The following is a 26,306-nucleotide window of genomic DNA, read 5'->3' as shown; positions in this document are numbered from 1 at the left end:
ACAGGCCCTGCATTTAATGTGATCTAAGTTAGGTGGTTCAGAATTTGAACGAATAAAAGAAGAATTTTTTAAATTGTTTTGAGAAGGTGTTTGAGGAAATGTTCTCTGTGGAATAGATCTGTTCCGGGGCTGAGTTTGTCGATTTTGTGGAGACCCTTCTGGAAATAACTGTCTGGGCTTGATTCCACTTCGTCTGTTCGCCCTATTGAACTTCTGAATCTGAAATGCCACATTGTTAAGGCATTCTTCTGCATCATCATCAAATTCCGGAGCAACATCTTCCTTTTCTAATTCTGCCTGGAGTGCATTTGAGATAGCCTTTCCTTTCTCCTTTCTTTGATCTTCGAAGTTCATTTCTCTGGACTTGAGACTACCAATTAACTCGTCCAGCCGTAGAGATGATGTATCTTTAGCCTCCTCAATAGCAGTAACTGTCATGCTGAACCTTTCTGGAAGAGTTCTCAATACCTTATTCACTAGTGTCTCGTTGCTCAAGGGACCACCTAAGGATTGAAATTCATTAGCCAAATCAATCAACTTCTCATTGTACTGAGAAATTGTTTCAGTTTCCTCCATTCTCAGTCTCTCAAATTTGGAAGAGAGTAATCTGAGCTTGGTTCTTTTGACACTATCTGATCCCTCACAATGTAGCTGAAGAATTTCCCAAGCATCCTTTGCAGAAGTGCATACAGAGATTAATTTAAACATTGTTAAATCTACTGAATTAAAAATTGCATTTAACGCCTTTGAGTTTTGGTTAGCATTTGATAGATCGTCTGGTGTCCACCGTAATTCTGGAGTTGGAAAAACATCTCCGTCCACATCTGTGATAGTTGGTGGCTTCCATCCAGTGAGAATAGATCTCCATGCTCTTTCATCAATGGCTTTGATGTACGCCCTCATCTTGACTTTCCAGTAGGTGTAGTTCGTGCCATCAAGTACAGGAGGTCGCATAGAAGCAGTCATCTGAGTATCCATCACGAATTCGTTTCTGTAAGAAAAATAGGAACAAACACTTAGTATACGTCAAGTGTTGGCTCTGATACCAAATGAAAGAATTTATGGTCCCGAATTCGTATTATGCAGAGGTGTTATCTAAAATGTTATGACACTTGAGACAACATGCAGCGGAAATATAAAGATTAGAGGACAATGCTCAGAATTAAAAATGTTCACAAGTAAAGACTTGTGAACTTGCCCTTCACCGGACAGAAAAATATATTAAAAACAGTATTCTAAGAATACAAACAGAAGAGTGCGAAAACTTCTTCCTTATGAATGAATCTTTTTCAAGATCACTCTTACAACCAAATCTAGATACTAAAAGAAAAATATTAAAAATTCTAGATTTCAAAGAATGTACTCATAAAGAGTACGTACAACAGATCCTAGAAAACACACTAAAATTCTCGAGATTAAAACTTCAGCTCTATTTTTGTTTCCTCGAAATCTATTGCAATCTTGAGTCTTGAGTTGGGTATTTATAGACTTGCCAAGCTTCCACTTCTCAGCCCATGATCTGCAAGAAAACCAACCACAAGAGCACTCAAGATAATGGGTTAGTGGGTTAGTTTGGAAGTTAAGATAAATTCCATAATTAAATCCACTAAGTATTACTTAACCCCACTTAGCCCACTAACTAAGATTTAGTTTAAAGTTAAGAAAAGTTAAAAACACATTGTGAAATTAATTCACGTGTTTCAGTTTGAAAAATGAATAATTATACTTTGAATTTAACCCTGTAGATATGGGTACAAGTGCCTACGGTTGAGAAATTATGATCTTCTTTAAAAGATTTGAATTTCGACTCAGAGAGATTAATTTACTTTGTGTATTTCATTTTTGTATTGCTTCTGTAGTTCAAATTTATTTTTTGCAAAGAAAATTTGTGCTAATTCTGTGTGGAGTGCAAGTAACTTTCAAACGGCAATGATGGCGTCCGAATTTACAATTATGTCCCGACGACCCATTTGGTTCAGGTAGGGATGTGAACGAGTCGAGCTCGACTATTTTAGCTCTAGCTCTAGTTCGAGTCTATTTTGTCGAACTCGAGTTTATCGAGTAATTTTTTTTTGACTCAAGCTCAAGTTCGAGCGAATTTTGACGAGTTCGAGTCGAGTCCAAGCTCAGTTTGATTTTTTTCTTCTTTAATTATTTTTTTATTATTAAAAATTATTTATATTATAACAAAAGAACTACAAAATCAATAATGAACAGTAATTATATATTTTTTTAACTTTTATATGTTATTTTTATATTATTATTATTATATATTATTTAAGTAAAAATAATATATAAACAACAAAAAAATAAATAAAAGACAGGCTCACGAGCCGACTCGTGAGTTCAAGAACAACAAAAAAGAAAAACTCGAGTTCGAGTGGTTTGTGGGGCCCAAGTAGTTTTATTAATAACCAGCCCAAAACCCATCTCACTTGAGCAGCCCACCGTAGAAGTCAGCCCAATATTGAGTGACCAAACACTCTCAACTCTCTCTCTCTCTCTCTCTACTCTCTCTCTCTCTCTCTCCTCGTGCCGAAAAGCTACGCCCCCTTCTGTTCCTTTCCTCCGTCGCCAGATCAAGTGCCGCCGATTGGTGAATTCATAGTCTGGAGTTGTTCGACCTTTGGTTTGTCTTTGGTTTTGCATTTATTTATTTAGTATTGTATAGTTGCTACATAATCTGTAATTCCTATTGTTTTTTTTTTTTTTTTTTTTTTTTTTTTTTTTTTTTTTAGCATTGTATAATTTAGTATTGTATAATTACTATTGTTGTTTAGCAAAGAAACAAAGGAAGAAGAAAAATTGAAGTAATATATAAACAAGAAAATGGGAGGAGGAGGAGGAGGAGGAAGGAAGAATCTAAAGAGGGGAGTTGAGTCTGAAATGGTGACTCTTGAACTAGGTCAAACCATTGTGCAGGTTGTTGAATTGAGGGGTTCTAATCTTATCGAGGTATTATGCTGTTAACCCTCTATAAATTCTATTAATTTAGCGAATTATTAAATTATCTAGTTAATAATTTAACACGTTATTTAATCGAGGAGGTTATTAATTTTTCCATTAAATTTGAAGGTTTATTATTCTTAATCCGTCGATTCGATTCTGTTTGCGAAGGTAATGGACTCGAAAGGAGAGAAATTTATAGCATGTTTTCCGGCAAAATTCCACAAAAGCATGTGGATTAAACGAGGTATGTATGTATGCATGGTCCATGTATTCGTATAGTTTTCGACTTCTTGAGGCAATGCTTATTATTCTTTTGTTATATATTTATGGTTAAATGTTTAAATAGGGAACTTTGTAGTGGTGGACGAAAGTGGGAGAGACGAGGCGGAAGAATCCGGTAGGAAGGTGGGCGGCTTTGTTCGACAAGTGCTTTACCACGACCAAATTCGTCTTCTTCAAAAATCTTTAGAATGGTTTATTTCTGAACCTATCCATTTTTATGGTTGATTTTGAACTTTATTGATTTCTTCTATAAATTGACATTGATTTTTGTTCCACTTAGGCCAGAGATTTTTAAATCCACCTCCCACGAAAACCCGAAGCAAGCTTTAGAGTGTCTCACTTGCCAAAAAGATGACCAAGATTCTTCTAGTGGTGATGAAGATGGACTCGCGCCTTTGGAAGCAAACACGAATAGAGTAAATCCTCTCCACTTGTATGTAGAGTCCAAGTCCGATTCGGATTCTGATGATTGTTCTTAGTTCGTTCATGCTATTTTCTGACTGATTTTAGGGATACGTTTATGTACGGGATTTTCGGCATTTTAAGATACCGATGGATAATGCAATGGTATATTAATATTATTTGCAGACATGAAAACTGTCTTTGTGGTTTGGTTCTTTATTTCATAAAAAGCAGATTCATTGGTTCATGCTCTCGGTTTTTGCCATAAATCGAGCCGAACCGACCCATGCAAAATATATCCTAAATGTTGTGGCCCCGTATACCTGCTGTATCATAGAGGCGAACTTTTCGCGATCCAATAGCTTCAAGCCACCGCAACAGTTGAAGAACTTTCACAGTCTGAAGAGCTTCTTCACTGTCTATTAACAACAACTGCCAGGTACTGAAGTTTACTGTTATCAAGATCTCCGTACCGTTTAAACAAACGACATTTGCCCAGTGCAGTAGCGATTTTGACGGTGGCTACGAGAGAATATTTGCCCAGTGCAGTATCGGCATTGATGATACCATAACCATTTGTAAGAAGATGGTGCACAAAAGTCGCGTCGCAGAGGATTTTGAAGGGCTCACCGAATCCAAAACAATCCCTATAAAATCGCACCCCTCTCCGATGCCGATTCTGCTTCTCCACCCTCATTTATATATCAATATCTCCCGACGAAGAAGAAGAAGAAGAAGAAGAAGAAATCGAGCGGCAAACAGAAAATTTGAAATGGAGCAAACAAAATTCGAGAATGAAATTCACCTCTAATTTGATTCGAAAATGAAATAGGATTTCTATCTATTTTCCCTAATTTTAATCTATTGTTATGATTATTATTATTAATTTTTCTTTTTTATCTCATGGTCTAAAGTTAATTTTGTTCACTTATCAGAAAAAAAAAAAAAAAAATTAGTTTGAAAAGGCTCGACTGTAAAATGCGAGCAGTGGGTCCCACCACCACGTGGTTGCTCAATCATATTCTATTATTCATCATCTAATTCGTCAACCCCCATAGATCAACAGCTCACATCACAAATTACAATTTACATTCCCCAAATTTCTGAAAATCCCCAAATTCACAATTCCAATTCCAATTTCAATTGCCTGTAAAATTGAGAAACCCTCGCTGCTAATTATACAATGATGATTACGCACAAATATATATAGAGTGAACAAAATCAGAAATGAAAGGCGGCTTTTCGTCGCCCGGTGATTATGTCTATTTCAAGTCTCAAGTCCCTCTTCACAGAATCCCTGTGAGTTTTTTTTTCTCTCCATTTCTTTTAATTGAATTTCTGGTTTTTATTTTTTGATTGTTCGTTGTGGTTTTTGAGTCTCGATTATCGGTTTTTTTTTTTTTACTCGTTAAGCTACGTTTATTATCTATCGGGCACCCCCTGGTTTCAGTTTTGGATTCATGTTTTGATTGTTATACATTGCATTTTGGATTTCATTTCTTAGTAAATTTGAGATCTTGTACATTTACTGTTTTTTTTTTTTTTTAAATAATTGAATATCTACATTTTTGCTTTTAAGTTCAATTGATGTGAATGATGGGTTCAACTGGATTGGTACAATGGGGAAGTTGAAATGAATTTTGTGTTGAGAATTATCACTATCAGAAAGGGGTTGTTATTACTATGTTCGATTTAAATTCTGCGAGGAGTTTTAATGTGGAATGTTTCGAAAGTATGATCAAGGGAAGCAAAGCATAATTTTCTGTGTGGATTTCTAATAAGTAAATGACATTTTTCGTAACAATTGTTGTAGATCGGATCAAAGCAGTGGCGATATTACGATTTTGGTCCAAAAGTTGTGCCCCCACTAATATGTCTTCCTGGTATAGCTGGAACTGCAGATGTTTACTACAAGCAAATCATGTCGCTTTCGATGAAGGTACGGATATTAATGATGTTATAGATCAGTTTACATTTTTTCCCTTTCGACGGATATTTACAGTTACTTGGTTGAGTTTTTGAATGTTAGGTTATGGTGGATGTTTGATTTAAGTTCTTTGTTATTCTTAAAAGGTGTGGTAAAGTCGGTTGACTTTGAAAAGGCACCGTATTTGTTCAAACCCTTAGGGATTTTGCCTCCTTGTAATAATTTTTGGTTGGAAGCAGAATATTGAACTGTAAAATCATAATTTTTGAGGTGATAGGAGTGCTATGTTTAAAGCTGTTTTACAAAAAAAAAAAAAAAAAAGATGATTTTCTATCTCAGAATCTCCGTCATGTTTCAACACTGACCTTCAGTTCAGTTCTTTCCTTTCATAATTAACAAAGGACGATAAATGGATCTTGGTATCAAAGGTCACGAGCTTTGTGACAGTAATAACTATTTTTTTTTTTTCTTTTTTAAATCCCATTCGGTTTTATTAATACTTTCAGGGTTATCGTGTAATTTCTGTTGATATTCCACGCGTGTGGAATCAGCAAGAGTGGATTCAGGCATTTGAGAAGTTTTTGGATGCTATTGATGTTCATCATGTAAGATTTCCCTTTGACCGTTGCACTTCATGCTGGTATCCTTTGAATTTTGTGGTGCCCATTTTCTCTGTTCATTCTTTTTTATTTAATGGTCATGCTTATAATTTATTTAAAAATCTCTTTTATATCAAACATCGAACTAATAAGTTGTGCTGTGTGCAAATTAACTAACTGAAAATAGCCGTGTGCAAATAGTTGTGCTCTGTGAACTAATAACTTAACTAATGGAAAATGATGCAAATAACCAGTTACATTCATGAGGCGGTACTAGTTCAATGGATGTAAATTAGAGTTTGTAATGGCGAATATACCCCATATGAAAATAAAAAAATAAAAAAACAAATTTTCTGCGAAAGCAAAAGGACAACACTGCATGCTTTAACAACACAGAAAGACGAAAGCGTTGAAGGATAAAAAAACGGAAATTATGCCATTTTGTTACAATAGAAAATCATGGAAGTTGGAGTTCTCGTATTTTTTTTTCACATGTCAGGTGCATGTCCCTCGTCTATGAAAATTAAGCTTTTCCCTGGTTTAAATGCCTGATTCATGCATGCGATATCAGTTGTTTCTGATTATATTTGATCTAGTATTTACTATATATTGTAGCACAATCTTTGTAGATACGCCAATAGGCTGACAAATTTTCGATGATGATCTTTGTCACAGTGCTAAAAAAATGCATTTCTCTGTTATTAATCTTAAAATGAAAGTGGTATATATACAAAATTTGCAGATACATCTTTATGGTACATCACTTGGGGGCTTCTTAGCACAACTTTTTGCTCAGCATCGTCCACGACGAGTTAGATCTTTGGTACTTTCAAACACGTTTTTGGAGACGACTAGTTTCTCTGCAGCCATGCCATGGTCTCCCATGTATGTTCTCATCATCTTACCTTTTTTTTTCTTTTTTTTAATATGTATATAGATATAATATTTCCCCCGACTCATCGTGGATCTACTGCGGAAGTTTTTCTCGAAGAGACTAATAATTGTAAATTTAGGGTAACAAAACAAACTTAAGTATGAAGGTAAATAATTAAGTTTTGAATTTACTAGTTAATATTGTTTGGTTCACACAGCACTAAACACATGACATGAGAACATTCGAAAATATTAACAAGTGCTGAAAAATAAAATGTATGTCCATAGCATATTTCTTCAACTAAAAGTATCGTTTTTCGTCTTGCTAAAACTTCCACTCTGTAATTCACTCTAGGTTATGTAATCCGCAGACAAATGGAGAATAAATTATACCGAGTTGTTGTCAGTACTGCCTTCTTGTTTGATACTAGTGAACCTACATTTGATAAAAAAAAATCAATTAATCTTGATTTTGCATGTTTGATATTGTTTGTGGGTCGTAATACCTTTTTTTTTTTTTTTTTTTTTTTTAATCAGTATGGTTTTAATGGTTGATTATATGAAGTCAATTTTTTGACAGTGTAGGTTGGACACCCTCATTTCTACTCAAGCGTTATGTTCTAAGTGGAATTCGTGACGGTCCTCACGAACCTTTTATTGCAGATTCGGTGGACTTTGTTGTTGCTCAGGTAAAAAACTTCTAATCAACTCTTTTCTGACTTGTTATCTTGGCTTCTATTACTAATACTACTACTACTACTACAACTACTACTACTACAGTAATCATAACTTCAATAATGGGCATTTTCAATTATCAGGTTGAGACACTTTCGAAAGACGATTTAGCCTCTAGATTGAGTATAAGTGTTGATGCAGCATCCGTTGGACATCTTATGCTTTCAGATTCTTTGATTACTATAATCGATGTAAGTGTAGTCTTTTTTTAATATTACGAGTGCAGATGAGTAAATTTTTTTACATCGCGTCACAAAGTGTTCTACGTCCCCTCAATCTATAACATGTTTCTTAATCAGGAAGTTTCCATCTTTACAAAATCTTAGACGACAACTGTTATGATATCCTTTAGCATTACACTAATAACGTTCTCATGGTTGTCCATTTGATCCCACATGCTCCATATAAAAATTAAAATATTCGTTTTTTGCTGATAAAATATTTCTTGTGTTGCAATTATTCTTGAATGAAGACGAATGATTACTGTGCAACTCCCCAAGAACTGAAAGATCAAGTAACTGAAAGATATCCTGGTGCCAGACAAGCGAGCCTCAAGTCTGGCGGTGATTTTCCTTTTCTTTCACGACCGGACGAAGTAAATCTTCATCTTCAGGTACACATTTTATGGTATTTTGTGGAATTTCACCCCTTTCAGCTTCCGTTCCAATTTGTAGTAACTGATATGCTAAATGTCGTTTCAATTTTACCAATACCGTAAATCCAAGATTATGCATAACGTTCTCATCCAACCACCAATTTAGCGGCTTCAAGTTGGGCTAGCAAGCCAATTCAAAGGTCTACAACTTTGATGTTTTGGGCCAGCAAGTCAATTCGGACCGTAAGATCGTCAAAATCGCGTCTGAAAGTTGACTTTTTATGGGTTAGGGCAGTATTCATTCATTTATGCATAACTTTCTTATCTGACATCCAATCTAGTTGATTCAAGTTAGATTAGAAAGCCAACCCAACGATACAAATTTTGTGTTTCGACTTTTGTCAAATTCGGACTGAAAAATGGTCAAAATCACATTTGAAGTCAGAACTGTACCAGTAAATTTGAAACGACATTTGGTAAAATTGAAACGACATTTAGCACGTCCCTCCCTTATAGTAAATCTGCAAAAAACTAGTGTAACATTGACTTTGACTTGCATATAACAGCTACACCTAAGACGAGTTGGTGTTGAAGCCAGGCAAGACATGGTCCCTGGAATCCGAAAGGATGATTCCGGCGGAAGTTCAAGCGGCCAAAACGATAAACGAGGAAACACCGACGATGAAACTCCACAAGACGACAAAAAGGACTTTGGTGGTGGGCCCACAAATTCAAATGAACCACCTCTACTCCCGGAAGGTTCCGATTCGGATCATTTCGAAAACCAAACACTCGGCAAGTCTTATCTATCTTCTGATGACATCAGCGGCGAAAACATGGTACGTCTTATTATGCTGCCAGCTGTACTGGAGAATGGGATAGCTATGTTAGCTTGTGAAGCCGTTTTGAATGCTATGTGTGAGTACGCCTTTCTTAATTTGCTCCGTGTTTACTTAAGCACCTTGTGCGTTGTTAATTTGGACGTATAGTTTCAAATATTCAAGCACTCGATTGAGATGTATTATTTGTACATTATGGTCTGTGAATTTTTTTTCTATTTCCTACAAGGAAATGATTCGTTTGTTTTTTTGCGTGAGAAGTGTGCACTTGTTCTTGTGTTGTATAACGATACGAATTGCTTTCCAGTTTTGAAAATTCGAACGGAAAAAATAAAAGAATTTACGAAAAAGATGGTGTTGACTGTGATGAATGGATTGTAGGACTGAGGGCAATAGCAGTATCCCCCATTAACCAAAGTGCAGATTTGCTTTAATTATGAGAAAAGTGATTGCAAAGATATTAGTGAAAACCCTTTATACATGAAAATGACTTAAAGGAGATGCAGTATTACAGTTTAATGGTGTAGTCATCATGACAAATATGTATGTCCCATGTTTGGACATATATATATATATATATATATATATATATATATATATATATATATATATATATATATATATACACACACACACATATACGTAGAACATCGTAAATAATTTGATTTTCCCAAATATTTTTCGAAAAAAATCCCCATGACTAGGATTCTTTTTAAGTTATACATACATAGGGGTGAAAATCGGTGAAAAAATAATCACAATCCCATCCAGAAAATTTGGGAGAACCGGAACCGGAGTTTCCTAAATTGGGATGAATTTTTTTTTTCAACATAAAAATATTACGGGTTGGAATTGGCGGAATTCGATTTTTTTTTTGTTCACATATATTATAAAATACATAATATTGATATTGCAAGGCAAGTGTAAGTATTGGAAAACAAATTCGGAAATTTTAAAATTGTTTTGGGACATTAAAAATTGATCGAAAATTAGAATCTTATATGTATTCCAATTTTGATCATAAACAATTATAAATAAAAAAAGCGAAATCGAAATTTTCAAAATTCAGGAAAATATATTATTTCAAAATTGAAAAAAATTAGATTGAAATTGCTGGAATTCAAAAATTTCGTTCCAATTTCCACGGATACCTTTCACTTCGGTTATCAATTTTGAGTCATTGACTTGAAAACTATCTTTGCCTAACCCAATCACATCGTGAATGGTGGGAGAAGATTTTTGAAACGTCTATTTGTTTAATATATATATATATATATATATATATATATATATATATATATATATATATATATATATATATATATATATATATATATATATATATATATATATATATATATTTTTGTCCTTTTATTTTATTTAGTCTTATTTCGTATTTTTCTTCTCTATTAACAACCACCATCTAGACGAATTCACTACCTTGGTTTAAATTCATTATTCTAATCTTTTGTCACAATACAAAGAATAATTTTATGTGATTATGGTATACTATTTACTGGTGGTTATCCTACAAACAAAATTTGAATTTTTATTCATAAAGTTAGGTAAACGATTTTTCTTTGAACCAATATTAATCACGCGACATGCATAGATAACTATCCAGTTTATATACATACATCTATATGTATGTGCGTATAATAGTGAAAAACTGCTCGATACATTTGATCGGGTATAACATCTATAAGATCACGAGACGATCTCAAATAGCATGAGAGAATAGCAAAAAATAATTGAAATAAAGAAAATGGAGGGAAATTAACACAAATTAGGTCATGAAGATGATTTTTAATTTTAATTGAAATGACCAAATTGCCCCACAAAATCATGTTAGATTGGTGTGACTTGTGAGTGTAATTTTTTTTAATAAGGGGTCAAAGTGCAAATGTTGTAAAGTTTTGGGGGTCAAAGTGCAAAATGATGTACAGTTTGTGTGGAATATTAAGTCAAACTGTTTTGCTGGCACTAGTATCCAATGTGAAAGCTTTTAATTCATTTGTTTGACTTATGACTTGTGTAATTGAGAATCTTGAAATAATAAATAATAAAGTATACGAATGTATGTCACAAGCTAACTACATAGATCTGCTAATGAATAGTAAAATATACTTGTCTTATAATGAAAAATGAACATAAACAATTAATATTTGTAAATTTCACCTAAAAACTATTAATAATAACATAATATGGTCAATAAAAAAATTAGATAATAGTATTTTTTTACTACTTGTATTTTGTACATATTTTAATGATGACTGTATCTTTTTATTAGAATACTTATATCATGATTAATTTGATTTGTATAATCGTCTCTTATACGAAGCACTTATATATAATTACGAACATTGACCTAGTTACAGTCTAATTGGATATCATAATTTAAACAAATCCCTATAATAAGAGAATCATAATTATATATTAATAGCATCTCAAATTAAAAGTGGGTGATAGACCAATTGTGGTTGCTAACCAAATTATAATGACGTCCCTTCGGATGAGGCGCATGGCGCCTGGGATTTGTGGCGCTTGAAGGCGTACCAAATTTCTAACAACTCCAATTATCGTTTTTGTACATCGATTAAATAAATCGGCTAACGTCGATCTTGATGGTTTTCCTTGATCAAAATGTTGATTGTAACGTCGTCAATGAGGTGAATGTAGGATAACAGTGATTTATGGTGTTTTTATTGGCGATCTAAGCGCAATAAAACAGAAGAAACACCAAAATAGTCTAGAAAAAAAGTACATTAACCAGTGAACAACTATGATCGGTTAATATAGGTATCATTGTTACAAACTTATCAAAGTCAAAACTAAATTAGCTAATAAATATTACAAATATTGAATGGACTTGATCCCTTCTTATGCATACTAACACTCTCGTTTATACTAGGCCAAAACACAGTTCTGGCGACGTTAAAATTTGCGACTAAATCAAAATCGTCGCAACATTGCGACGATTCCTACTACATTAGTCGCAATAGTTTAAATCCCGCTTTTGACACAAAACCTTGGCGACGAAAAATGATTATCGTCGCTGATTTGCGTCGAATCATTTCATAAACGTCGCAAGTAGAAAACAAAATAATTTTCACATATTTTTGAGACGAAAAAGCGACAAACGTCGCGCAAAGTAATTTTTTTTTTTTTTAAAATTATATTATAGCGACGAAATGGAGATAATCGTCGCCAGGCGTTTGAAAAAAATATTTTTTTCTTCAATCCCTGCGACGAAATGTACGTCGTTGCAATTAGAATAATTTTTATTTTATTTATTATGTTAACGGCGACGAATTGTGACTAAACGACGCAAAAAAATTGCATTTATTTTTTTCCCGTTGCGTCGATTTCGAAAAACGTCGCAGTTAGAATAAATTATTTTCCTTTTATAAGTTTTTAATAAATATTGCGACGAATATTTATATGAAACGTCGCAAGTGTTTTCTCTTTCCCAAATTTTGGAGCCCAGATTGCTACGAATATATAAACGTCGCAATGGAATTAATTTTTTATTATTTTTTTGCGACGATTTATATTAAATCGACGCTATTAATTAATTTAAGATTTATTTTTATTTCATTTTCGCGTCGATTCGTTGGAATTCGTCGCATAAAAGAATTGGGTTAAAAACCTAATTCGTTTCAGCCCACTTCTCCACTCTCACTCTCTCTCTCTCTCTCTCTCTCTCTCTCTCCGACTCTACCGTCGCCGGTGGCGGCGTCGTTCTGCCGGCGCGCTTCCACCATTACCGGCCACCAAACTGCCCTAATCTTAATTTGCAACCTACGCCATCAAACTCCCCCATTCTCACTCTCTCTCTACTGTTAGGGATCTCTGATCCGGTGTCTTGCCGCCGCCTCTGCCGTTGCCTTGCCGCCGCCTCATCTGTGAAAGCTGCCGTTGCCTTGCCGCCGCCTCATCTGTGCAGACTGTCGAGGTATAATCTTCATTATTGCCTATTTTTCGTTTCTTTTTTATTAAGACATGGGAAGTATCACAAGATGTCTGTCCAGTCTAAGAAATCGCTTTGTGATGTTATATCAAACATTAAGGTTCCTAACGGCTATGCATCCAATATAGCCCGTTGTGTGAATGAAGACAAAGTAGGGGGACTGAAGAGCCACGACTATCATGTATTGGTGCAACAATTGCTTCCATTGGCAATTCGAAATGTGGGGTTACCTAACAAGATGGCTTGTACTATTATTCAGTTGTGTAGTTTTTTTCGAGGCTTATGTTCCAAAACCAACACAGTTGAAGATTTTCAAAAACTACACTCTGATATTGTAAAAGTACTATGCAATCTTGAGAAATTGTTCCCCCCATCATTCTTTGTTGTGATGATGCATTTGCCGGTTCACATAGCTCATGAAGCAATGGTTGCCGGACCAGTGCATTATCGATGGATGTATCCAATAGAGAGGTATTTATAATTTTTTCAAGAGCCGATGTCATATTTAATTTTCATTAACTTATTATAATAAAATCTAATCTTTATAAAATTTACTTTGACATAGATATTTGGGCCACTTAAAGAGTTTTGTCCGGAATAAAAAGTGTCCTGAAGGCTCTATTGCCGAATGTTACGTCACTGAGGAATGCTTAAACTTTTGCTCACTATACACCGAAAACTCCTCAGCTACACTTTGTGATGATGAACCACAAAGTGCATTTTCAATATTCTCGGGAGTATCAAATGATAGTGATGTACATCCTAAGTACAAAGTCCTCAATTATGATTTAATGGAGAAGGCACACAACTATTGCCTTTTCAACTGTGACGAAGTTCAACCTTACATTGAGTAAGTTATCTATATGGATTTTAATTGTCAATAGTTTTCATTGAACTGCTTTAAAATATATACCCTTTTCGTAGGGAGCATTTAGAGACCGTTAAGAATAAAATCTCAACGAGTGACCCTGCTTACCAATGGCGAATTCAACAGTTACAGGACAAAGAATTCCGTCGTTGGTTTCAATCATATGTAAGTGTATTCCATTAGATTCTGATTAATTTTCATATTTGTTACTTAAGATAAGTAACTGTTTGTTGGCCAACTAGGTGCAAAGAAAGGTTGGAATAGATGAAAATCTTAGAGTCTTGGCTAGTTCCCCTGATTTTAGAGTGAAGACTTTTAAGAGACTTGATGTTCAAGGGTTTACGTTTCGTACAAAGTCGTCTGAAGAATCTCATTTTACTCAAAATAGTGGTGTTTTTGTGAAAGCAGCAACTACCAGTTTCGCGAGTTCGAAGGATAAATCTCCAAGAGATGAAGATGTAGGCTACTATGGCGTAATAAAAGACATCATTGAACTTTCATTCAATGTTGGTGCAATAAAAGTAGTCTTGTTCGAGTGTGATTGGGCTAATATTCGTACGAACAAGAGGGACAACCTAGGCTTTACACTTGTGAATTTATCCAGGCCAGATGCAAAAGCAAATCCTTTTGTTCTGCCATCACAAGTATTGCAAGCATTCTACGTCGAAGATCCACGTGATAGGCCATGGGTGGTGCCTGTTGTTATTAAACCAAGGGACAACTTTGCTCTAAAATCTGAGGATCTTGTTGAAGTTGAAGATGGATGTTATGAGATACTTTCGATAAATAATGACATAAATGTTATAGATGTTATGGAAGAGTAACTCATTGTATTAGTTGATCAAATATTTTTGGAACTCATATTTGTAAATTTATCTTTTATTTGAATTATTTGTCGTCTTAGTGTTTTCATTAAGTTTATTTAAATTATTAATGTATTTAACTCGTCATATTATGTTATATGTGTTGTCTTAACTTAAAATTGATGCTAATGTATCTTGTTTTCTTGTTCAGGCAACCCGATTTGTGTATTTTCTATGTCAGGGCAAGGTTCGAGCACAGGGCAAGGTTCGAGCACAGGGCAAGGTTCGAGCACAGATTACGATGTAGTAGTACACGTGGACTATAACGATGCAGGTCTTCCAGTCGGGCGTGGGAGGAACCGATTGGTGCGGGCCATTGCTAGTCAAGTTACACATTGTGACCTTTTTAGTCCTTGCATTTCTTGGCCTAAGCACAAAAAAGACGGTCGGGTTGAGCAATTGTGGTTACGATTCAAGGTATTTGAAATTATTAAAAATTTATAGTTGAATTCTTAGTTAGTTAAATTGATTTGTTGTATATGAATTTTTTTTATTCTTGTTAGGACAAATGGAAACTTCCTGATGGAGATGCTACGAAGAAATGGTTCAATGCTACGGCCAATGCTCGTTGGAAAGATCATAGAACTAAAGTGTTGAAAAATTTTTATGATAGAGCACCAGATTTTGCCACTGCTAAGGCAAATCGTCCGGAGGGATTGATTAGTTCATCTACATGGGAGGAATTGTGTGATCAATTTTTTTCTATATCTGATTCTAGTGGTGATGGCAAGGTAAATTATATTTCTTTTGATTTTTTTTTTCTAATTTGTCATGTTCAAATAAATTTAATCGAAGTTTATTAACATGTGTATATTCACAGTCCAAATCTGATAAATGCCGAGAATCCCGAATGAAAATCCCTACCGACCACCATTGGGGTCGAACTAGTATTAGTGGGTGGTCTCATGAACATGTAAGTCTAGTCTTATATATTTTTTTGTTATTTTTCGTATTATATTCATGCATGTATATTTTATATTAATTTTTTTTATAAATTTTTATTACAGCTTCAAAAATTTGGTAAAGCTCCTACCGTGGTTGATAAATATAAAAAAGGCTATATGCGTATCGACCCATTGATGCCATTCGTGGAATCCGGGTCATCCACGGAGGAGGGTGAGAGGGCAGAACCATATACTGGGATTGGAACTCCTGAACAACGTGCTATTGCGGTAAGTTTTCATCCTTAATTGTTTTTTATGTTGAATTAGTTGGTGGTTTTTTTGTTTTGGTATTGTGTGTTTGATCTATTGTTTGGTATATATGTTAAATTGTGTTTGATCTATTGGTTGGTATATATGTTGAATTTGTTGATGTGTTTTCTATGTATTGATATTTTTTTGGTATGTCCATACAATAGATGTTATGCTGCCCAATTTTTTGTTTAATTTATGAATTTATGGTTATTTATTTGTATTTTCAGGAAGACTTGGAAAGAGTGTATTAATGATGGAAAAGATCAAAGTACGGCCGACTCAATAGCTTGTGAAAGAGTGTTGGGTAAGACAAAATTACTTGGGATTCAAAGCTCAACCACTAAGAAAGTTGCAAGATCAAGATTTTCTTCTGTTAGAAATGAAGAGTTGGAGACTAAAGTCGAGCTCTTAGAAGGAGAATTGCAAGAATCGCGAGATGAGGTGAGCTCACTTAAAGAATCTTTGAACTCATTACTTAATACTTTAAGACAAAAAGGAATTGTCGATCAGCCCGTCTCCAATACTCCAAATTCGGGTACTTCAAATGACGACGAAGAACGACTCAATTCGGATTAATTTCATTGTGTAATGCTACAATATTTTTCTAAGTTTTTATGTAATTCTAGATTCGTATATGTACAGTTGACTTGGTATTTAATTTTATGTAGACTTCAACTTTAAAATTGCTATGTAATTTAATTTAGTAGTTTAATTGTTTTAGTGAAATTAATAATTATTTACAGGTAATTTATTATATATATAAAATAATATATATATATATAATATATATATAAAACTGTACAGTAAGATTTGCGACGAATATAATAATTTTCGTCGCAAATGAAGTGCGTCGATGTACTATATTTCGTCGTAAATCTTATTTTGGCAGGACTAAATCTTGCGACGAATAGTTAACATTAGTCGCAATCATTGGCGACGAACAAGAAATATCGAGGCAATACTTTGCGACGATATATATAGTTCGTCGCAAACTAATATTATTTTATTTTTGTTGAAATTGTTATGTTGCGACGAAAGTGAGAAAAACGTCGCAGAAAATAGCGACGATAACGTAGATATAAACGTCGCAAAAACAAAAATCTAATTTATTATAAAAAATCGACTTTTTGCGACGAAAACGTTGTTCGTCGCCCATGTAGCGACGAAACATAGAATTCGTCGCAGCATTTGCGACGGGTTGATTGGCGACGAATTACTACCCCCATTGCGACGAAATATGAATCGTCGCGGGAGTCCTAATTTCGTCGCAAAAGTCCTCGTTTCGTCGCAATATTTCGTCGCCTGTGGCCGGTTTTCTACTAGTGTTATAAACAAAAAATTATAATAATGAAAGCATTTTATGAGAAACCGAATTCAAACCCGAATTTAAATTTGAATTCAAATATGTATAAGAATACGTACGTGAGCACGCGGACTTATAAAATTTTAGGGGTAATGGCAAATAGGCCCATGACAAGGGCACTTAATTAAAATAGGGACATCCAACTTTTTTGTCTTTCAAATAAATCCAGCCCATTCAAACTTATTTGCAAATAAAGAAAATCCTTTTATATATACCAAATTACCCCAAATTCATTGAAACTCAATTCAACTCCAATTTCATGATTTACACCCAATTTAGCCCAATTTCATCAATTAACCAATTTTAACTATAATTTCAATTTTGACCCCAATTTTGACCCGCCACCACCGGCCGCCGCCGTTGACCGGCGGTCTCCGGCGTTGACTTTTTTTTTTTTTTTTTTAATTTTGTTTTTTCTTAAAAAAATATTTTAATTAATATTACTGTCTTGGCTGCTAAATTACTGTCTCCGGCAGTTATTTAATTGTCGGAGACAGTAATTTAATTGTGAATTGATTTTTTTTTTCTTCAAAAATATTTTAATTAATATTACTGTATTCGTTGCTAAATTAATGTCTCCAGCAGTTATTTAACTGTTGGAGACAGTAATTTAACTGTTAATTGACTTTTTTATTCTTAAAAAAATATTTTTAATTAATATTAATGTATTCGTTGCTAAATTACTGTCTCCAGCCGTTATTTAAATGTCGCATACAGTAATTTAACTGTTAATTGACTTTTTTTTTTTTTTTTCTTAAAAAAAATATTTTAATTAATATTACTGCCTTGGATGCTAAATTACTGTCTCCAACAGTAATTTAACTGTCTTAGACAATAATATTAATAATACTGTTCGGGAAAATAATATTCATAATATTACTGTCCCAAACAGTAATATTACTGTCTGAGACAGTAATTTAGTAGCCAAAACAGTAATATTAATTAAAATATTTTTTTTATAAGAAAAAAAAAAAAAAAAAAGTCAACGCCGGAGACCGGCGGTCAACGGTGGTTGACCGGCCGGAAAAAAATTTCAGGAAAAAAAAAAGTTAAAAAAAAAAAAAAAAAAAAAAGTCAACGCCGGAATCTGAAAAAAACATTTCAGAAAAAAAATTATTTTCTGAAAAAAAAAAGTTTTGGGGGTTAATGTGATATATTTGTTTTAATCCGGGGTCAATGTGTAATATTAAGGAAGTTAGAGCATAATGGGTGGAATTGATAAGAATTATATTATTGAGGGTATTTTAGACTAAAGACATGGGGATGGGTTTAATTGAGAGACTGTTTTTTTTGTGGACCAAAATGCATTTAAGTCTCATGTGATGGGCTTTTTTGCCATTCGCCCCAAAATTTTATCCTTGTAGTTGTAAGGGTTCTAAAATGGAATATTTCCATGTGTTGCCAACAATTCGAATTCGAATCCAAATTTAAATTTGAAGCTGTATATGATGCTAAACAAAACAAACATATAATTCCAAAATGTACCAAAAGTATGATGCACACATGCTCAAGGGCACAAGGCTAGAGTTAGGCAAGTTATTTCTTTCATGGTTTGATTGGAACTTTTTGTTTTGAATTTATAGCGGTTTAGGAATTGTTTCGTTTTCCAAAAAAAAATCCACTATGTCGGAAAATAAGATGTTCATATATATATATATATATATATATATATATATATATATATATATATATATATGAAAAATCAATTTATCAATGATTAATCATCACCGTGCAAATTAATTGTGAGGTTTAAAAATGTGTTGTTAGAACCCTCGAACGGAATTTAAGAAAAGCCCATTATCGATTATACGTTGCACATGCAAAAAATAATAATTAAAAAAATTAAAATATTATAAGATAAGAACATGAAACAATTCAAAAAGTTTGATAAAATGAAACTTAAAATGATCAAACACAACACGAACAAGATTGGTTTGATATTTCACTATTATCTGAAGTATGATTAATCATATGGTCCCAAATCATTTGCATGAGTGACACGTGTAAAATTGGCAAGATGAGTCATCCCCTTTAAATTGATATATGAACGTAAATGTTCTTCTTTTAAATTTATAGAAAGTTTCAAATTTTGGGCTACTAACAATATTAAAGTTTTCTTGACACGGTTCAAAATATATAATGTGAGGGAATATGCTCTACTAATATTTAAATACTAATTATTTTTATGAACGTTTGAGCAAATGTGTTGGTTAACGAATTCAATTGAATATCGAGTATTGTCAAATTCGGACTAGATCGGTTGGTCCGATCGATTCGACTGTAATCCGATTGTCGGTCCAATATGGTTCAATGAAAAGAAAATTGCAAACAACGGGGAGGTGCATGCACAACCTGTGTTGAACCAATCAGATTGGGTATTAAATTGAATTTGACTGGCGTTGGACCAAGTGTAAAATTGGTTGGACTAGATGAAATCAAGTTTCATCTAATTAAAAATGGATTTTTGTATTTTTACATTATGATATTTAATTTTATTATTTATATGCTTAAACAAATTTATGGATGATTGATAAATTGAATTGAAGTATTTAGATTGATATTTAATGATGATATTTTATTTTGAATGTATTCTTATTATATAAATCAGTTTATGATTTTTTTTATAAATACTTAAAAGAAGAAGAAGAAGAAGAAATTGGTTGAACCAAACGATATATATATATATATATATATATATATATATATATATATATATATATATATATATATATATATATAATTTTAATAAGAGTTCATGTTAAAAAGTTCAAATCATAAATTGAAAAGAAAAATCACAAATATCAGTTTCCTTTTGAAAAAGATGGAGCAAAATAAAGTTGGTAAAGGACTAAAGGAGTAAACGGCAGTTTTGGTATTTCAGAAAATCCCTTCACATTTGGCGGTGAAAAAGGCTTGGAGGACGAAATTAAAGTTCAATAAAACTTCAGGGATGGATTTGAAGTTGATAGCAAACCTAAGGGATGATTTTAAATTTTTACCCTTCGTTAAATTAATTATTTTTTTAATTAAAATTAAACTCCAAAAGATATTTTTTAGGGTAAATTCCACTTTTCCCATGTACTTTGGCTCGATATCACTTTACCTCATTCTATTCTTAATTGCATCGATTTACCCTATGTACTTGAATTTTTTTTTCAATGTGGCCCTCGCCATTAGTTTTCAGACATTTGACATTAACATCCATTTGATCTAAGTCTCAAAATTACAAAATAGTCACCCTCCCAGTTTAAATTATTAAAAAAATTAAAAGAAATTATAATTATTTAAACTGGGAGATGTGGCGTTTTTGTAATTTCAGAGCTTAGGTCTAACGGTGTTAATGCCAAATGTTTGACAACTAACAGTGATGGCCACATTGAGACAATTTTTTAAGCACATGGGGCTAAATCGATGCAATCAAGAGTAGAAGTGGATAAATTGATACCGAACCAAAGTACAAGGGAGGAAAGTGGAATTTGCCCTATTTTTTAAATTGATTTTGCGTAATATAACTTAGTTAGTGATTGTGAGTTAAGTCAGTTTTAAGTGCTTATTTTTTAAAGTTTGGGGTGTTTGCAAATATTCTGGAAAATGAAATTAAATAGAAAAAGCAGGGTTATGGGTGCTTTTAAAAAATAGCTTAAAGCAGATCATTTTAAGAGAAGTAAAAACAAAAGTTAATTTTGCAAACACCTGAAAATAGATTATGAAAAAAAAAAAAAAAAAACTCATAATCACTTTCAAAGAGCATTTGCAAACGCGACCTTACAAATTACAATACACGCGCACGCACTCAAATAAATTTGAATTTTGAACCTCTCAACAAATCCACTGATATGACTTAAGTCAAGCCTAATCATTTTGTAATAGCACAAAGGTTCCACAATGCAATTTTCAAACTTCACCAGTCACAAGAAAATTATAAATAAATAAAAATTAAATTAAAAATGAACAAGTGCTCAGAAGTTTGTACAATTCTAGGCTGATTGGTTACAGTACTCACTCCATTAATTTATTTAATTTATAATGAATGGATTAATGTTTTTAGGGTAATTTACGAAAAGCCACGAACTTAGGCTAAATAATGAATAATACCCATATTTATCCGTAATTATAAAAACTCTTCAGACATTTGTTTTAGTCTTATACCGACTTGCTCACGGTGTGATTTTTCACAGAATCTTTTTTATTGAATATTTATGCTACTTATTAAAGAATAAAATTAACCTGTCTTTCGTGTGACATTTTCCGAAAGACAGGTTAATTTTTATCTTTAATAAGTAGCATAAAAAAATGTCACGTCTCCAAGAGTAAAATCGACATTTGCGGAAATAGTCCCTCGGCTCAAAAAGATTATGTGAAGAGTCACACCATAAGAAGGTCGATGTAAGACGGAAATGTCAGATTTTGGTAATTACAAATAATTAAGTAGGGTTTTTTTATAATTTAACCTAAACTCAGAGAGTTTTTCATAATTTACTCTTATTTTTATCGTCCCAAAATCAAAATAAAACGATAATAATAAAAAAAAAATCGAATTTACACCAAATTAAAATTCTAAATACAACTGTAGTCTCTGTAGTAGTATGCATGCATGTGTTTATACGCTCCAAAGTCTTTACATTCTGACAACCTTTTCCCACTGACATTCTCTCTCTCTCTCTCACTCTAAAACACACAGTACACACACTAATAATGGAAATTTCAAAACAAGTTCCAATTTTCCAGTAAAAAAACCTCAATAATTCATCTCTTCAATACTACCAAAAAAAAAAAAATTTAGATTCTTGAAAAAATATCAAGAAATTGAAAAAAAAAAACCAGTCTTGATTCTTGAAAAAAAAAAACCAATATTCTTGTTTCTTGAAAAAAGAAAGAAATGCAGAACCCACAAAAATCTCTCTTCTCTCTCCTCCTGGTAACTCTCTCATGTTCAAATTACTTCATAAACTCAGCTTTCGGAAACGCAGAGGTGAGGGCGTTGATGGAGATCAAGTCTTCTCTGGACCCGGAGAACAAGTACCTATCCTCGTGGACGGCCGACGGCGACCCTTGCGGCGGCGCGTTCGAGGGAGTGGCCTGCAACGAGCACAGGAAAGTGGCCAATATCTCCCTGCAGGGGAAAGGGCTCGCCGGAAAAGTGCCGGCGGCGGTGGCGGAGCTGAAGTGCTTGTCGGGACTCTACTTGCACTACAATTCGTTGAGTGGGGGAATACCAAAGGAGATTGCTAATCTCACCGAGCTCACCGATCTTTATCTGAATGTTAATAATTTAAGTGGGATTATACCTTCTCAAATTGGAAGCATGGCTAGTCTTCAAGGTTTGTCTAATCCCATTCCTTTTAGTCCTCGTTTGGTATTATTGATGGGATTGATTGATTTCAAATTACGAAAATACCCTTCTTGTTGGATAAATACAATCATTTTCCTCAACTATGAATCTTCATACGTGCCCGCCCGTTCAGTGTCAATTGTCAAATTTAGTGGAATCTTCTTGATTATATGAAATATTCTTTAGTTTGTGCCCCGTTGTATCCCATTTCAGCTCCAGATTTAGAAAAAAGTTGATCATAAGATGTGTATATTGAGTTCTAAATACCAGATTGTGGTGCATTTGAAACTGCATTTTTGCACAAAATGAATACAAATTAGAAAACATTTCACGGGATCGAAAATATTATGATGGATTTAACACCAGGTAGACTGTGTAAGAAAATTCATAGTTAAGGGATGGTTGTAATTACTCAAACATGAGGTATTTTTTCGTAATTTGACCTTACGTCAGGGGTGACCGTAACTTACCCTATCTTATATTCGTAGGTTTTATTTCTTTATTTATTTATTTATTAGTTATCAAGATCTTCTGAAAAAAAATTCTTTTTTTCTAAAGTTGAATTATTGACTGAATTTGATATAACTTTTTTGCAGTGTTGCAGCTGTGTTGTAACCATTTGACAGGGACAATACCAACAGAAATGGGCTTCTTGAAAAAACTAAGTGTTCTTGCATTAGAAAGCAATAAATTAACTGGCCAAATTCCTACAAATTTAGGAGATTTGTTGTTGCTAAAAAGGCTTTATTTAAGCTTCAATTATCTCTCTGGTCCAATTCCTCTCACATTGGCCAATCTTCCTTCATTACAAGTTCTTGATCTCCAAAACAACTCACTTTCCGGTGTCGTCCCTTCCGGTTAGCTTTTTTCATCTTTTCCTCGATTTTTTCCAATTTTTTTTAAAAAAATTATAATAATTATAATTAGTGACGTTTCTTGAATTAATGAAGGTTTGAGGAAGATGAGTGAAGGGTTCAATTTTGGTAACAACCCTGGTTTATGTGGCAATGGCTTCTCTTCTTTGAGAAATTGCACCCCTTGGGACAACCTTAATAATGACATCACTCGGAATAATTCGTCGGTAATTATAACGAATAAAACATCCCCTGCAAATATACCCCAATCAGCCGCTTTCCCGCTACCTTGCAACCAATCGCATTGCGCCAAGTCGTCATCATCGAAGTTGCCGCAAATCGGAATAGTCGCCGGAGCAGCCGCACTCGCCGCCACAATAATAACCGCGTTTGTTTTCGTCGCTATTTTCCGTCGGCGCCGACGGAAACAGAAAATTAGCAACAAATCGGATTCTTGCGACGAAATTCTTAGCGTCGACCGGGGGGCGAAGGATTTCTACAAGAGGAGTCCGTCACCTCTCGTTTCTCTTGAGTACTCCAAGGGGTGGGACCCACCGAGTCTTGATAGTGGGTTTAGGTTTAATTCAGAGGAAGTGGAATCGGCGACTCAGCATTTCTCGGAGGGGAATCTATTGGGGAGGAGTAAATTCTCGGCCGTTTATAAGGGGATGTTGAAAGATGGAACGACGGTTGCGATTAAAAGTATTAATAAGACGAGCTGCAAAGCGGAGGAGGACGAGTTTTTGAGGGGATTAAGGTTGTTGGATACTATGAGGCATGAGAATCTTGTTAGGTTGAAGGGGTTTTGTTGGTCGAATGCTAGGGGTGAGTGTTTCTTGATTTACGAATTCGCGACGAAGGGTAATTTGTCTCGATATCTCGACGTTGAAGATGATTGCAGTGATGTTCTTGATTGGCCTACAAGGGTTTCTATCATCACTGGAATTGCAAAAGGTTGGTTCATTCTTTATCCTACTTTGATCATATATAATTAGGGATGAAAATTGGAACGTAATTTTCGATTCCCGTTGGTTACGATCCAAAATTTTCCGATTCTGAAACAATATTTTTCATTCCGATTTCCCGGAATTATTTGACACGGGATTGGAGTATATATGAGATTCTTATTTCCAATCCGATTTTCAGTTTCAAAATAATTCCGATAATTACACTTAAAATATCAATATTATTATGTATTTTTTATTTAGGTGACCAAAAATTGGAAATTTCCAAACTCCACCGACTCCAAACCAAAAAATTTCAATTTCGAAACAAGTTTTTTCATTTCAATTTCCGAAATTTCAATTTCTGATTTTTTTGGAATGGAATTGGATTTAGTATTTCCACTCCCGAAATAAATCGATTTTTTTGTCCGAAAAAGTTAATTTCGATCCGTCCGATTTACATCCCTTTAGTGTTTACGAGTTTTCCGATTTGGAAAAATAATTTAGTTCTCAACATCTGATAAGGTTCAATTCTGCAGAAATTGAAAATCGATGTGTGCATAAACAATTGCCTTGTAAAAGGGGTATGTATGTATGTATGTATGTATGTATATAGTTTTATCTGCTTTATTCAGACAAAGCAATTAATATAGTTTCTTGACCTAAGAGGCTCTTGCTATAAATACCTTGGTCCACAAATGAATTAATAAATATTTGCTTTGATCTGCACAATATTTGTAGATATTTTTTTTGAGGAAATGCACAATATTTGTAGATAAATAAATATACATTAATTCATGTTCCTATGTAGATGATGAACGGTAAAGATCTACTCGATGTATATTTCACCAGACGTAGTGTAATTTGACCTAGTCGAGATTAAAGCCGTAATTTAACCTAGTTGAGATTAAAGCATTCTTTAACTATGTAATTCTTTCAGGTATCGAGTATTTGCATCGCGACGAAGCAAACAAGCCTCCGATGGTTCACCAAAACATCTCGGTCGAAAAAGTTCTCTTGGACCAAAACCACAAACCCCTAATTCTCGATTCGGGTCTTCTGAAGCTTCTAGCCGACGACGTCGTTTACTCGGCCCTCAAAGTGAGTGCCGCGTTGGGTTACATGGCTCCGGAGTACATAACCACGGGCCGTTTCACCGAGAAGAGCGACGTTTATGCGTACGGAGTCATCATACTCCAACTACTCTGCGGCAGAAGAAAACTCTCGGGCCCCACGAGAACCGCTGCCGAAACGGGCTCGCTCGAAGAATTTATCGACCCGAAACTCGCGGGCAGATTCTCCCGAAATGGGGCGGCCTGTTTGACGAGAATCGCCCTCGAATGCACGAACGAGATTCCGGAGAGTCGGCCGAGTATGGTGTCTGTTGTTCAAGAGCTTACTGGGTCGATCGATGATTGATTGTAATGGTGTAATTATTTTAACTGAGTTTATTGCATTTAGCACCCCCTGCATCTACTCTAATTATTAAAAAAAATCTACTGTTATAAATATTAACAAAAATCCCCCTATGATGATTTTTTTCGGCAAACTACCCCTAAAAATGCACCACTTAGGGGGGTTGTGTGCTAAAAAAACATGATAGGTAGGGTTTTACTAATATCAATAAGGTGCTAAAAGAAATTGTATCGTACGAGATTTTTTGCTGATATTTATAACACGAGAATTTTTTGTAGCAATTCGATATAACACAAGGG

The 26,306-nt window shown here is 34.0% G+C and overlaps 5 protein-coding genes across 6 annotated transcripts; all 5 read left to right on the top strand.

The window, feature by feature from the left end:
* The first annotated feature begins 2,829 nt into the window (after positions 1 to 2,829).
* On the top strand, positions 2,830 to 3,742 carry LOC105965670 (uncharacterized). The gene is made up of 4 exons (XM_012990239.2): positions 2,830 to 2,955; positions 3,118 to 3,193; positions 3,296 to 3,422; positions 3,512 to 3,742. The coding sequence occupies exons 1-4, from the start codon at positions 2,830 to 2,832 to the stop codon at positions 3,708 to 3,710; spliced, it is 528 nt and encodes a 175-aa protein (XP_012845693.2). The 3' UTR covers positions 3,711 to 3,742.
* Positions 3,743 to 4,680: 938 nt separating this feature from the next.
* LOC105965690 (alpha/beta-Hydrolases superfamily protein) lies at positions 4,681 to 9,461 on the top strand. Its single transcript, XM_012990263.2, has 8 exons — positions 4,681 to 4,932; positions 5,447 to 5,572; positions 6,067 to 6,165; positions 6,902 to 7,044; positions 7,613 to 7,721; positions 7,851 to 7,958; positions 8,240 to 8,380; positions 8,929 to 9,461. The coding sequence occupies exons 1-8, from the start codon at positions 4,861 to 4,863 to the stop codon at positions 9,349 to 9,351; spliced, it is 1,221 nt and encodes a 406-aa protein (XP_012845717.2). The 5' UTR covers positions 4,681 to 4,860; the 3' UTR covers positions 9,352 to 9,461.
* A 3,355-nt stretch (positions 9,462 to 12,816) lies between these two features.
* LOC105971427 (uncharacterized) lies at positions 12,817 to 16,781 on the top strand. 2 transcript variants are annotated; one of them, XM_088818574.1, is made up of 7 exons: positions 12,817 to 12,997; positions 13,048 to 13,210; positions 15,054 to 15,319; positions 15,406 to 15,633; positions 15,723 to 15,815; positions 15,910 to 16,074; positions 16,326 to 16,781. In XM_088818574.1, the coding sequence occupies exons 2-7, from the start codon at positions 13,204 to 13,206 to the stop codon at positions 16,347 to 16,349; spliced, it is 783 nt and encodes a 260-aa protein (XP_088674700.1). In that variant the 5' UTR covers positions 12,817 to 12,997; positions 13,048 to 13,203; the 3' UTR covers positions 16,350 to 16,781. The 2 variants fall into 2 exon arrangements, with proteins under 2 accessions (XP_088674700.1, XP_088674698.1); XM_088818572.1 differs by having other exon boundaries at positions 12,877 to 12,997; positions 13,048 to 13,248.
* Positions 13,233 to 15,224, top strand: LOC148772669 (uncharacterized). The gene is made up of 5 exons (XM_088818569.1): positions 13,233 to 13,642; positions 13,737 to 14,021; positions 14,096 to 14,204; positions 14,282 to 14,905; positions 15,084 to 15,224. The coding sequence occupies exons 1-4, from the start codon at positions 13,410 to 13,412 to the stop codon at positions 14,861 to 14,863; spliced, it is 1,209 nt and encodes a 402-aa protein (XP_088674695.1). The 5' UTR covers positions 13,233 to 13,409; the 3' UTR covers positions 14,864 to 14,905; positions 15,084 to 15,224.
* A 5,156-nt stretch (positions 16,782 to 21,937) lies between the features above and the next one.
* Positions 21,938 to 26,288, top strand: LOC105965694 (uncharacterized). The gene is made up of 4 exons (XM_088818560.1): positions 21,938 to 22,782; positions 23,390 to 23,650; positions 23,744 to 24,601; positions 25,532 to 26,288. Exons 1-4 carry the CDS (start codon positions 22,341 to 22,343, stop codon positions 26,008 to 26,010), a joined length of 2,040 nt encoding a protein of 679 aa, XP_088674686.1. The 5' UTR covers positions 21,938 to 22,340; the 3' UTR covers positions 26,011 to 26,288.
* The last annotated feature ends 18 nt before the right edge of the window (positions 26,289 to 26,306 follow it).

The sequence above is a fragment of the Erythranthe guttata genome, chromosome 1, assembly GCF_056151865.1.
Source record: "Erythranthe guttata isolate IM_541 chromosome 1, IM_541, whole genome shotgun sequence".
Taxonomy (NCBI): domain Eukaryota; kingdom Viridiplantae; phylum Streptophyta; class Magnoliopsida; order Lamiales; family Phrymaceae; genus Erythranthe; species Erythranthe guttata.
Note: the sequence above shows the minus strand (reverse complement) of the source record. Positions and strands in the feature narration are given on the sequence as shown.

What these genes read in the sequence shown, in the direction of transcription:
- LOC105965690 (XM_012990263.2), top strand. Translation starts at nt 4,861, where the DNA reads ATGAAAGGCGGCTTTTCGTCGCCCGGTGATTATGTCTATTTCAAGTCT. An exon ending in ATGCTATTGATGTTCATCAT is followed by an intron (nt 6,166 to 6,901) that starts GTAAGATTTCCC and finishes CAAAATTTGCAG; the next exon opens with ATACATCTTTATGGTACATC. An exon ending in TGGACTTTGTTGTTGCTCAG is followed by an intron (nt 7,722 to 7,850) that starts GTAAAAAACTTC and finishes TTCAATTATCAG; the next exon opens with GTTGAGACACTTTCGAAAGA.
- LOC105965694 (XM_088818560.1), top strand. Translation starts at nt 22,341, where the DNA reads ATGCAGAACCCACAAAAATCTCTCTTCTCTCTCCTCCTGGTAACTCTC. An exon ending in AAGCATGGCTAGTCTTCAAG is followed by an intron (nt 22,783 to 23,389) that starts GTTTGTCTAATC and finishes ACTTTTTTGCAG; the next exon opens with TGTTGCAGCTGTGTTGTAAC. An exon ending in CATCACTGGAATTGCAAAAG is followed by an intron (nt 24,602 to 25,531) that starts GTTGGTTCATTC and finishes TAATTCTTTCAG; the next exon opens with GTATCGAGTATTTGCATCGC.
- LOC105971427 (XM_088818572.1), top strand. Translation starts at nt 13,221, where the DNA reads ATGTCTGTCCAGTCTAAGAAATCGCTTT. An exon ending in GTGGGTGGTCTCATGAACAT is followed by an intron (nt 15,816 to 15,909) that starts GTAAGTCTAGTC and finishes TTTTTATTACAG; the next exon opens with CTTCAAAAATTTGGTAAAGC. An exon ending in CTGAACAACGTGCTATTGCG is followed by an intron (nt 16,075 to 16,325) that starts GTAAGTTTTCAT and finishes TTGTATTTTCAG; the next exon opens with GAAGACTTGGAAAGAGTGTA.
- LOC148772669 (XM_088818569.1), top strand. Translation starts at nt 13,410, where the DNA reads ATGGCTTGTACTATTATTCAGTTGTGTAGTTTTTTTCGAGGCTTATGT. An exon ending in TGGATGTATCCAATAGAGAG is followed by an intron (nt 13,643 to 13,736) that starts GTATTTATAATT and finishes ACTTTGACATAG; the next exon opens with ATATTTGGGCCACTTAAAGA. An exon ending in GTCGTTGGTTTCAATCATAT is followed by an intron (nt 14,205 to 14,281) that starts GTAAGTGTATTC and finishes TTGGCCAACTAG; the next exon opens with GTGCAAAGAAAGGTTGGAAT.
- LOC105965670 (XM_012990239.2), top strand. Translation starts at nt 2,830, where the DNA reads ATGGGAGGAGGAGGAGGAGGAGGAAGGAAGAATCTAAAGAGGGGAGTT. An exon ending in AAGCATGTGGATTAAACGAG is followed by an intron (nt 3,194 to 3,295) that starts GTATGTATGTAT and finishes ATGTTTAAATAG; the next exon opens with GGAACTTTGTAGTGGTGGAC. An exon ending in CTTCAAAAATCTTTAGAATG is followed by an intron (nt 3,423 to 3,511) that starts GTTTATTTCTGA and finishes TGTTCCACTTAG; the next exon opens with GCCAGAGATTTTTAAATCCA.